The 12,537-nt window shown below is 54.8% G+C and overlaps 1 protein-coding gene across 4 annotated transcripts in view; it reads left to right on the plus strand.

The window, feature by feature from the left end:
- PTPRN2 (protein tyrosine phosphatase receptor type N2) overlaps positions 1 to 12,537 on the plus strand; it is a 695,060-nt gene that overhangs the window by 651,943 nt on the left and 30,580 nt on the right. For all 4 annotated transcript variants that reach the window (XM_036999404.2, XM_036999402.2, XM_036999403.2 and 1 more), the window contains one exon: positions 5,112 to 5,189. In XM_036999404.2, the coding sequence (XP_036855299.2) occupies positions 5,112 to 5,189 (78 nt within the window). The remainder of the gene's footprint in view (positions 1 to 5,111; positions 5,190 to 12,537) is intronic.

Here is a 12,537-nt window from a genome sequence, read left to right on the forward strand (position 1 = left end):
AGACCTTGTACTCCTTTGGTGAACCTCACGGAGAATGTTTCCATCTGCGTCCAAGCAGAGCATCTCCCAGCCACTGGCTCCGCTTATTTCACTGCACTCATAAAAGCCTGTCGTTAGGATTCCCACGCACCAGGCTCACCCACCCACCTCCTGATGCTGGCAGCATGCGACCAGGTGGAGCACTTCCTGCCCAGAGGAAGTGGATTAAGAGCTGGCCTGTAGTACTCCGTCTACACCAGCCAGGGCCCAGACCTTTGTTTCGTGGTTATTTCTAAGGAGACGTGTCTTTACTTCCAGCAAAGATAGACCTTGATGCCGGTTCCATCTGTGTTTCAAGGTCCTGGTTTGGAGTCGTTCGTAAACACACTGCAGCGGGTGTGCCCGGATCCCTGTTCTGTGCCTTCCACCCGCCAGGTGTCTGCAGCCATTTCACGCTACTGTTAACTGTCAGTGGGGACAGTGGCTCAGAAACCGGGTCATGCTTACGGGCCATCCAACAGCTTTTACACTCACGCTTGCGGGCATTTGAGGGGGCGTGGGGGGGACACTCGACCCCAGGATGTCCGTGCAGCTGCAGGTCCCCAGGTCCCCGCCTGTTAGTGGAAATTCAGAGCGACCTCCCAGGCCTTCCTGGGAAGGGACTTGGGTCAGAGGCGCAGCCAGGAGACAGAAGGTATTCAAGGTGTCTTTTGTGGTTTTCCTTTATTTCATGATACAATTCAGGGGGTTTTTTTCCTTCCAAATTTGGGTCGTAAGAGTGAACAAAAAGAAATCCAGCGTGCCTCTTCCTTCTGAAAGAACTGTAGGTGTGACAGTGATGAGCTTCCTGGCAACACTCGGATGAAAAGCTTACGTTCTAGCCCAGGAAAACCCTGGCCGTGCAGAGCCAACTGTTATTCACCGTCACAGGTGTACTGAGGAAGTACAGTAATCTGCGTTACATTCAGGGAAGTCATCCAGTAGTCTTTGCTTTTAAATCAGAGTCATAAAAGTAAATAGCAGTTCCATTCTCCCCACACGGAGGGGCTGAGAGTGACCCCTTGGCCCCTTACACCTCGAGACCCAGCTCGGCCGTCCTGAGGACATGAGCCAGCGATGCCATCGACCCGGCAGCCCGTTCGAACCAGCACGCAAGCTTCGTTTCCAGGAACGGGTCTGAAGTTCCCAACAGCACTTGGAAATAAACTTACTCTCCATTCCTCTGCTTATTAAGGGAGAAAAGAACATTGGAAATTTTGATTCATAATGCTTCAACTAATTTGAGGTGGTGCACGCTGACCCCTCAGACCTGGACGTCTGCTCAGATGTCCCGAGTGTCATGGAAACTGGCCGAATGTGGGAACCGACTCCTTAGTTCTCGGAAAATACCTGGAGCAAACATCTAGGTGTATGTGATTATGGTTTATAGTCCATATTTTGCTTAGGTAAATCTCAGCTCCTAAGAATAAAATATGATGTCATTTCAGGTCAGTCAGCCTCTCTACCACTGATTCCTAAGACTACAGTTTCCCAGGAAATTGTAGGGAAATTGTAGGAGATTGCAGGGATCTGGAAAAGCCGCTTGAAAACCCAGGCTTGATATTTGCTTCTTTTTAAGAAAGCTTTAAATGTTAGAAAAGGCAGGTGTAGGGGCGGGCAGCTAGGGATGGAGGAAGGTTATATGCATGTTCACTCTCTGTGTCAGACTTCAGAGTAAGAGGTATGACCCCGCTGCACCCCTCTCAAGGGTGCACCCACATCTTCCCCAAGCCCATGGGCCAGGGCTGGGTGGCCTTTGTGGCCTGGGAGCAGAGCTGGCCTCTGGTCACTGCACGCTGGCCGGCAGCCCCACCTGCCCGGCTTTCTGAGCACGTCAGTCCTCAGAACATGGTCCCCTGGTCTCAATAAGCTGATGCTTAATTGTTAATTATGTAACGTTTTTGTTCGGGATGTGGGGGAAACTGTTGGCTAAGATTTTACTGCAGGTTAGGGTTCCTGAGAATAAAACCAGGCACCACTGTCCCCACAGCCGAAGGCCAACCACTCCGTCTGCTTTGCCTCAACTGTGCACTTAGGAATTCATGGGGACATCTGGAAGGCTAGTCAGCCACACAGACAGCAGATTCAGCACAAATGCTTCCCATTTTCTGAGAAAGAAACCAACAACATAGTAAAAGCAAAATTATACATTAATGGCACTTGGGACCCAATGCCCTGTGGCCCTCCCTTGACGTCACAGCGCTCAGAGTCACGTTCACTTATGACCCGGCCACCTTCTGTGGCTCCCAGAGGAAGAGTGGCTCTGGCCACCCTGCAGCGTGGAAGTTCGGTCAACAAACACACGGCTTCCCTGATGGTCCCAGATCACCCCGCACCGCGGCTCACCCGGGTGTGTGCACACACCCACACACGGAATCCAGGCAGACAAGACGTGGGGTCGTGCCAGCCCCCACTTCACAGACACGGGGACGGAGGCCCGGAGGCCAGGACCAACTTCCCTGTGGTCATAGTCGTGTTTGTGAGCATAACATGCATGCAGATAAACGGTACCCACAGAGAAAGGGCAGCAGCAGGCAGAACGGGGATCAAGCACAGAGGTGAGAGGAAGTGCGGATACTGGGTTTCTTCCCACCCAGGACGGCAGTCAGAGACACGCGGCCATGCCCACTGGTCAGCCAAAGCTCCCGATGGAAAAGCCAGTGTTAGTGGAGATGTACTTGTACTAAATGTAAATGTACTAAAAATTCCCTCTAATCACACTTATCCTGCCTTGGAGATCTTAAGGTGATGAAGCTTCTCTTTGTTTAAATATTTGCTTTACTTTTGTGCAGCTAATGTAAGACCGCAAGGCCATCCGGCGCCTTCGGCTTGCCACGCGCACAAAGTGCTCCGCCCCCAGTTATTTTCTGCTCACCAGAGTGTGCGTGGAATGAAATAGTTGTGATTGTCTTTGAGTTCCTGTTCAACTGGTGACACGTTTCACCGCTCTGTGATCGTCATGGTATTTGCTGCCTTCCAAGTGGCGGCCACGTGACAGCATCCGGAGGGCAGGGGAGGCTGACAGCCCACGTGAGCCGCTGCCCTTGGACGCACCCCTGTCTGGGGGCTTGAGTGGCGTGAGTGGAGGAAATGGGATGACCGCGACCGGTGAGACCTGTCAGCGGGGCTGCCGTCTGCCCTCCTGACCCCAGTTCAGACCTTTACGTTCAGTCAGTTCTCGTTTTGAAAGCAACATGCTAGTTTGAACATATTAACCGTTTTAAAATGTGGTGCTCCCTAGATTGCTTTGGGCAAAAATGCCCATTGAAGAAGGAGGCAGGGTGCCCCTCTATGTGGGACTGTTTGCAGGGAAGACACAGGGTCCCGGGGAAGAGCTGTCATCCCCAACAGATTAATGTTCTGAGGAGAGAAAACTCCTTATTTCTGCTCAGTGTTTTTCTACTGTAACATTTTAATTGGGGCTTTCAGCAAGAGCAACATGATTTTACTTGTATTGTGTGTGTTGTGATGAATTTCAAAACGAGGTTCGGTTTTAATTATGAATCACTAAGTCAGGGGCACAAGAAGCACCCTCGCTGCTCCCCACGCCCAGCTGACCTCGCGCTGTTGCTGTTTGAAGGACTTACGCCTGTTCCCGGGCGCCCTACCCTCTTCGATGCGCACATAATTATAAGGTGCACTCTGTGCCTGCTTTATGCTGACAACCATCATCCCTGAGCATGCTGATGGCATCGCACGGGTTTGCTCAATCACCGCAGAGAAAATGGGCCTCGGAAGGGCTCTTCTTCTAACCCAGTCACAGAGCAGTGTTTCAAGGTGACACTGGGGGGTCACAACTGACATCCTCAGGTCACTGCAGAATTACATGCGGTCAAAGCTTTCTCATTTTTCACTGTGTGGGGAAACGCACCTTAACAATTATTTTTAAATACAGAACATTTGAAATCTTTAATCAAATCCTGGTATGGAGAGAGGAGGCCCTCCCGCTGCCTGTGAAGGCTGGAGGGCACGGCCCAGGTGTGTGCCCGGCCACCTTACCCAGGGTGGGGGCCACCAGCATGGGTTCAGCCGCTGTCTTCTGCGGTGGGCGGGGGGCGCCCTGCAGCCCCTTTTGAGGACTGTGGGGAGGGCAGGCCAGCCGTCCAGGGGTGACCGCGATGAGCAGGTGTTTGCTGACCCCCGTGTCTCCCGTCCTCTTCAGTTAGGGCGTGGGGTCGGGGAAAGAGCCTGTCCGTTCCACAGCCCTCGGCTTGGGTTTGAATCCTATTTGCTTCTCCAGGCTTTGTTCTTGAGTTTGTCTTTTCTTCTGCTTAGTTGATCTTTGAATTAAATGTTAGAATTAAGATATTTCAGGCCAAACTTCCTATATCAAGGCTAGCAGGCTGCATCTGGACCAATGGACTGGCCAGAGAGCCCCCAGCAGCAGGCCTCTGGGTCTTTGCAGGAGAGACTGGACAGGAGATGAGTGCCTGGGAGGCTGGCCCCGTCCCGGGAGGGCCGGCCCACGCGCTCTCAGAGCCCCGGGTGACGCGGCAGTGCCCAGGCCCCTTTCCTTTCTGAGTGAACGGAAACGAGCTCCCATGTGGGAGGCGCTGACTCCCTGGGGGAGGCAGGGTGCAGGCGTTGGTTCTTGCAGACCCCTGGGAGCTGTTCCTGGCCTGGCCGAGCAGTGTGGGCCTCTGCTCCTCCCTGGCTCGGCACCCGCGGCTCTGACAAGCTCGTAATGTGGCCACTGCGTGTGGCCTGTGGCTGAGTGGCCCTGCCTTCGCTCGCGGCCGCGGGAGGGTCCTCGGGTCTGTGGTGCCTTCCCGTCATCCCGCCTCCTGCCATGGCCTGGCCACCACGTGGGTGAATTCATTGGCATCGGGCCTCCTAGGCTCCTGGCTTCCTCTCTGCAGACGCTGCTCCTCTTACTCAGTATCAGGAATAAGGAAAGCGTCCGAATGTGCCAGCCAAGGCCCGGAGCTGCGCCTAAAAGCCAAGGGCTTGCCGATCGGGAAGGGCTGCAGCAGCAGCGTAGCCCCCCATCTCACAGACCCAGGGCAGGGCCCGCCGCCTGCCCAGCAGGCTCTAGCTTCCCGCTCCCTCCGGCGGGCCAGCTGACCTTCGTGCCTGTATTCTTGCCCCCACAGATGGATCACGACCCCAGGAGCCCTGCGTACATCGCCACCCAAGGGCCGCTGCCTGCTACTGTGGCTGACTTCTGGCAGGTGAATCTTTCTAAATTAACTTTTTTTCTGAAAATAAGATCTTAATACATTTATCACGAATAACACCTTGGATGAGACTGAGCCAATTCACACTTGTTCGCGGTGTTACCTGATTTCAGAATTCATGTGGTCCTTTGATATTTTCTATTACCAATCTCATTTTCAAAACGTAAGTATGAAAAATCCCCTTCAAGAGATTTAATGCTATAAAGACCCTTACTTTTTTAGCCACTTTACAATTTCATTTTATGAAACAGGAAAAATAATAACCTTAATAAATGTTAAATTATTGTGTTATATTCAAATGTGTCTCTTACCTACTGTTTTAATCTTACAAAGGTAGAAAACGGTGCTCGAATCCCAGTCGCTCCTCTATGTACATTCCTGTGTTTGCAGGGCCAGGCGGGACTCCGTCTGGCATGATCCTGGCGTGCCGAGGCACCGAAGGGCACCCTTACGCAGTATGAGTAGAATCAGGGCGGGTGGCCCCTTCAGCTCCCTCCCGCCCTCCCGTCGCCAGGGTGGCAGAGCTGACTGGGCTGGCCCGCGGAGGTGGCCTCGGCAGTGCACACACGCGCTCACGCTACTATTCAGCGATCGTGACAGAGTCCTGCGAGGTGTTGAGCACTGGGGCCCCAGCCCTGGCACGAAGGCCCCGCCAGGAGACCCCAGCTGAGGACAGGGATGTGAGAAGGAAGGTACCACTTGGCGCAGGGACGTCAGGCTTGGTGCAGGGATGCCAGGCTCAGCGAGGGGACATCAGGCTCGGCAGGGGCACGGGGATCAGAGAGGAGCCTCAGGCAGCTGACGTGCCTTGAGGTCCGGGGAGCCAGTCAAGCCGTGGCTGCATACCGATCTGCAGTTCAGGTGAAGCGATTTGGGGTCACCGGCAGTGATGCCACTTTCTAGCTTAGGGGTTCATAAGAGCAAACGAGTGGTAGGCTAGAGCTCAGCAGGTTCATTTGTGTCCACGCTTCTCCCCATCCCTTGGCCTTGCATTCCTCTCCCCACTGCCCGGCCCCCTGTCCTGACTCCCTGCCTCCTGCCTTGAGAACAGTCCCTGCAGGGGTTTTCCAGAAAAGTCAGGTGGGGGTCCAGGATTGCCAGAGGCCCGCTTCAAGTGGATTGATACGCAGACCTCGTCGACACCGTTTGCACAGGCACAGCTCACCCGGCAACTATGCCACTGAGATATGAACAGGTCGGCAGGGCCCCTGCTCTTTCTAGTTGCCTTCACGCTATTGAAAACATAAAACCAACATCTCCTGTTGCATCGTTCAGACTGTGGCACAGGGCTGTTCAAGTGCGGCGCTAGGACGGTTCTAAGGACAAGCAGGTCCCGCCACCACGAGGTGCTGTGTGTCCTCCACGTTACACGCCCGAGGCGGTCAGCCCCAGGGAGGGTGTCCGGGCCAAATGGACCTGGGACAGCGGCCGGGGAGGAAGCTCTTCCTCGCGTCATGCACAATGCCCTCTACCCGGCTCTGCTCCTGGAACGTCGGGGAAATTCCGCGGAGCCAAGAGCCCCTTGAGGGCAGCCGTCCTGCTCCACGTGTTCGCCCAGACCTGAAGGAAGGGGCAGCGAATCCTGAGGTGTGCGCTGGGAGACGGGGTCCAGAGCTCGGCGCTGCTGGTCCCCACTGTACACTGACCCGCCCTCCAGAACGCCCCTCCTTGTGCATGGCGGTCAGGGCCCCCAAGCCCAGGTCGGTTCATTTTTACCAGCTTCATGTGTGCAAGAATTTTCTCACCAACAGAGTCACAGCTTCTCAAGGGCCGGGGGACACTTAGAAGCACTGTAATTGCTCACATCCATGGGCCAGTTAGACTGGCCCTGGGGTCAGGGTTTTACCTATTTTGACATATTCTCTTCACAGTCCTTGAGAACAGACCACATGGCTAGCAAATAGGAGGCCGAAATATTTTTTTACTGCTTGTCACAGATTGTTGCAGTCACTGGGGGCAATTCACCTTATCAGTATTTACCATTCATAGAGTTTATGGAGGTCTGATATTGAGGAGCCATACATCCTTGAAACGGAAAGACACCACCTCTAAATGGAAAACAACTAGAGAAAAATAGTAAAGTGAGAGGAAATACAAGATAATGCGAGACATGCTTGAGTCAGCATTTACCAAGCTGTCCTGGGAACTCGTGCCCTCAGAACGGAAGCAGATACTCTAGGACAAGAAGGGTCTGCCAGCAGGCTCCTCCTCCTGGGATGCTCGCGCACAGCCGCGTACCAGAGCCTCTCCAAGTTCCGAACTAGACAGACCGTTTGGCTTTGTCCCGTCCACATCCTGGACCAAGATGTCATGCTTGCTCACCACGGCCCTCTTGGCAAGACGAGTTTTTGCAGAATATGGTGGAGACGCTGACCTCAGAGGCCTGGAGCCTGCCGGCTGGCAGACAATAGTTTGTGGCTCAGTTCAGCCATACTGGTTGGCCGGCCTCTGCGTCAGGCATGTTAGTAAGTGGGCACCGGTCATGCCCAGCTCTTCATTTAATAACTGCCCATCAGTCACAGGATGAACTTCTTAACATTTCAAAGCCAAAGTTACCTTTGATGTGTCCGGCTAAGCAGAATGCATGTAGAGGAAGCGATGCTTGTCTTTAAAACTTCTAGAAGAAGGCTGAAATTTTCAAAATTCACAGTAATATGCAAGTACTTATAAGAATAAAGCTTGATTTGAAACATAAGGAGTCTTTGTGGCGAAGACAATCGGCCAAATGGAAAGATCTGACTTAGAGTCACTGTCCTACCTGGTCCAGATTGATGACCTTCTAATACATTTTGACCAAGAAATGAGCATGTTACAGGCCATACTGAAGCATCGTACTTTTGTACGACAGGCCACCTTTGAAGCTCTGTGTGCTGCTCTAAAGTCCTGCCCAGGAGCAGCCAGCGGGTGTTTGTTTTCTGTCAATGACGAGCAGATTCCAGTAGGAAAGCAGGGCTGTGAACGGGGCTGGCGGCCCCTCTCCCGCAGTGGCCCTAACGGAGTAGCCCAGACTAGACAGCTTCAGGCTCAGAACTGTCTGCCGTCAGAGCCCTGGAGGCCACAGGCCCGCGAGCAGGGCTGGGCGGCTGGCTCCCCGGAGGCCCCTGGTCATGCCTCGGCTTGCGATGCATCGCCCAGTCTCTCACTGTCACGAGGCGGCCCCCACTGTGTATCTGTGCTTCTGACCTAGTCTCCGTCCCCTTAGAGGGTCACCAGACAGCAGAGTCCATCCCGACCAGCGACCTCATCTTAACTCGGTCACATCTGCCAAGACCCCTTTCCAAAGGAGGGCGTGTGCACAGGTTCCAGGCAGACTTGGGTCTGGGGGACACTGTCCCGCCCATCACGGTGGCCAAGAAGAGAACAGGCTTTGAGCTCCCAGGATGGCACTGTTGTGACCGGAGTCCAGAGGAGGCCACTGGTGGGCAGGGCGGAAAAGGAGGACCAAGATGGGGGGGGTCCCAGCGCCACAGCAGGGGACACCCACATCCAGAGATGAGGGGATCTAGAAGAGCCATCAAGGGAGATACCCCTATCATCATGTAAATATGGGGCTTCTAGAACATTCTGTCAGCTCTCCTGTGGGGGGCTGACTCCCCCAGCGTTCGTTCCATCCCCTGGGGCCCAGCACCTCAGTACATGCTCTGTCCCAGAAACAGGACCCAAAATATGCAAACAAATAAGGCCTCTTTACAAGCTGACTTTGTTTTGGTGAGCCGCTCGTTATCCAATGAGTAGCTTTTCGCTAAGTGCATGTTATGCAGTCCAAGAATTTGATTGCAAATACTTACATTAAAAATTATTAAAGTAAATACATTATATAAAGGAAGACACACCTTTAATTAATTCCTGGTCTCTGAGCACCTCCAACCATCCAGGTGAGGTCTGGGCCTCGCCCCCCAGGGAGAGGCTGAGCTGAGACTCAGAAATCAGCTTTACTTAGAAAGGGATCAAGTGGCTTAGGAGCGGCATGCATTTTAAAGAAAACATGCCAGTCGTGGGGATTGTGATATAAGCACTTTAACAGGCATGGAAGGGTCTCGGACCGCAGCGTTTGAGTCATGCTGGAGGAAATAATCGTGTGTCCTCTGCTGGTCAGGCCGCATCTGCCACATTGTGCTCAGTTCTGGGATCACTGCCACCATGGGTGGTAATGTCCCAGAGACACCCCTGGGAGAGTGTGCAGACCACAGGAGACGACGCCGATGGCCCAGAGAAGGCAAGGACTGGGCCAAAAGGTGGCTCCCGAGGGCTGCTGACGGGGAGCGGGCTCCCCCACCTCTGCTGCCTGGAGGCTGGGCCTGGGGTGGGTAGGATGGGGCACCGGACTTTTTCCTGGAATCCCAGCCCCACTGGCACAGGGGAGGACTCACATCCCAGTCAACTTTAAGTTCAGAGCATCAGCTTGGCTGGGAGGGACACTTATTACCACGCTTCCTCAGAGCTCCCAGAGTCCCCGACAGGAGCAGCTGTGACCACCCAGGGCACAGGAACGCTGCAGTGGCTGGTCACCACGGGGGATGGGGCATGTCAGGAAGGGAGAGCCGAGGAGAGCCGCCAGTGTGAGCCCTGAGTCGAGACAGACGACCTTCCTTGAGCAAAGGTGCCCTGATCGGGGAGGGCATTGCTCTGTGGCCTGAGGGGCCTGCTGGGCACCTTACGTCCACTCAGCAGGGGAAGGTGAGGGCAAGGGTGGGGGGAATAGCGCTGACAAGCACAGTTTGTTTGTTGCAGTGCAGGCCCTGGGGATCTGGGGCCTCAGCAGCCCTGACGCCCAAGGAGGAGTTCGAGCCCCCTCGGGTCCCCCTCATATGAGGTCCCGAGGGGAGGTGGACTCATAGAAAGCAGAGGGTGGGCGCCAGGAGCTGGGGAGGGGGTGTCGGCGAGTGTCTGGGAAGGCGGAGGTTCTGGGGTGACGGTGGGGACGCTGCACAGCAGTGCAGATGCGCTTGATGCCCCCAAGCTGGGCACTAACAAATGGCTAAGAAGGTGCACTTTATGTCACATGTATTCTACAACAAAGAAAACCTTGACTCCGGTTCTGCCAGAGGCTCAGGCCTAGGGGGCCCCGGGTGGCACAGGCATGGGCCACTCAGACCTGCAGGCCTTGGTGCCTTGCTCAGCACACCCCTTACTGGGAGGAGGCACTGCAGGGGGCAGGGGCAGGCCCGTGGCATCATCGCCGTCCCTGCTCCTTCCCAAAGCAGGCGTCCCTAACTGGTCATGGAGCTCCTCCGGCTCGTCACCCATGGCAGCCTGACCTGGGAACCCTGGAAGGCCATCCGGGCGCTGGCAGAGCCACGTGCCACCCACGGCAGTGCCACCGGTGTGCCACCACATGCTAGGTGTGCCTGGGAGGCAGAGAAGCCAGAAATGCAGGCGGCTTGGTCCTCCAAGTTCAGGTGCATGGACTATTTGTGGATGTGAAATATGAAGTCAGGGCACCTGTCGTCGCTGGAGGTGGGTAGCAGCAGTGCCTGCGGGGACTCTGCGTGGGGCTGTGGCCTGCTCACCATTCCCTGCTCACTTTGGGGGGCTAAGCCAACTGGACACCTGGATTTCCAACCTTGCCCACCTGCTCAACAAATAGGCTAACTTTCAGGTAGAAGCAGAGGCCAGGTGCCAGCCCTGCCCAACCCCAAGCGCAGGGGGCAGAATGCCTGCTCAGTCAGCTGGAATTCAGCTGGTGCCTAATCAGTGTCAACACTTGCTGCCAGCGTGGAGTGCGATTTACCGAGGAAAGGCCCACTGCGATTTCTGTCTCCACTTTCTGAAAGGATTCTGCCCGTCAGGCTCATCTGGCAGAAACAGCCTCTGCCCCCAGCAGTGGTGGCTCTGATTACGTGATTCTGTTCTTTAGCATCCATGGGTCATGGTGCCTGTGATGGTCGAGGGAAAACCTGACCTGAGCACCATGGGAGACCCAAAACACGCACTTTCTGTGTACTGGGGGTGAGGCAGACACCCAGGAGAAAGACACAGCCAAACAGAAGTGTGATCAGGCAGTGCCCAGGCACCACGCAGCACAGCAGGCCCAGGGCCTGGCCAGGGACTATGTCCTCTGCCGCACCTGCGGGCTGTCGTGCGCTGGGCCCAGCAGGGGCCGGGTGGAAAGGTGCTTGTCTCCATGTCCGTGGCGAGCTCCCAAGCTCCCATCTCCAGGCAGGCTGCCCGGGCAGCCACAGGTGACTGCCTCAGAGGCATCATCCTCACAGGCCCCAGGAGCCAAGCCTGGAGTGCCCGGAGGTGCCTGCAGCCCGGCCTCGCCGTCACTGTTGCCCCACTGCCATCCCAATGCCCCCCATCCGGGACCCAGGGTCAGGTGGTCCCTTCCCCCCATGTTAGCAGGTCAGGTCATGATTTCTGGTCGTCCTGAGGGGTGTGACTCCAAGCTGAGTGTCCCCAGGGGCCTCTGTGGTGCTCTTGTGGCCCAGCCTGTAGGTCCTCCAGGTCCAGGGTGACAGGAGGGAGAAGATTGCAGGGATTTCGCTGACCCTGGAGTGCTAAGAAATCCACTCAGGGGCCATGTCAACTGACAGATTGGTTGATTATTGTCTTGCCAATGGGTTTCAGTTCTGGGCAAGTTCACTATGGATTCAGTGTGACCAAAGAAATGACAGTAGAAAGTTCTATACACAACTTATTTCCATGGTGGCAGGTCAGTCACTAGAATCCTGTCCACTCAGAGCGAGTCTGCAGGCAGCAAGCCGGTCTCTGCCTCTGGGCCTTTCTGCCCCCTGCAGCCATCTCAGTCACTGTCCTCTGCGCTGCCACCACTCCAGCCTCTGCTCTGCTCTCCTGCAGCCTTGCAGCCCTGCCACGTGTCACCCAGAGCACTGGGCACTGCTCTTTGTATAGAGTCAATAGCAACGTATTGCCCACAGGTGTGCAGTGAGCTAGCCGACCAGGGCCAGGTGAGAATCCCGGCCACAGGAACCTTCACTTTATCCACAATTATAAAGCACATTGTTTGATTAAATCAAAGGGAGATACAAGAATTGAAGACAGTTTCTTAGGAAAAACTTGGCTTATAATTTCTATTTCATAAGTACTTCAACTGCATGCCCTAGATCTTCCAGGACATTTTACTTCAAAGGTTTAGTCTTGCTGAACTTCTCTACATAAACTCATAACCCTTTGAAGATAAAGGAAATCTTTGTCACAGCATCTTACCTAAATTTGGGGTTTGAAGGCCGCAATTTGCAACAACATCTGTGACCATGCTTGGGGAACACTGCAGCAGAGGTGCGTGTGTCAGAATTTAAACCTGGGCTTTGTAAAGGACACACACGCCGAGTTCCCCTTCTAGCTGAGTGTGTGGGTCACAGCTGAGGACAGCTCGGCG

This window comes from Manis javanica, chromosome 6 (assembly GCF_040802235.1).
Source record: "Manis javanica isolate MJ-LG chromosome 6, MJ_LKY, whole genome shotgun sequence".
NCBI classification, from domain to species: Eukaryota; Metazoa; Chordata; class Mammalia; order Pholidota; family Manidae; genus Manis; species Manis javanica.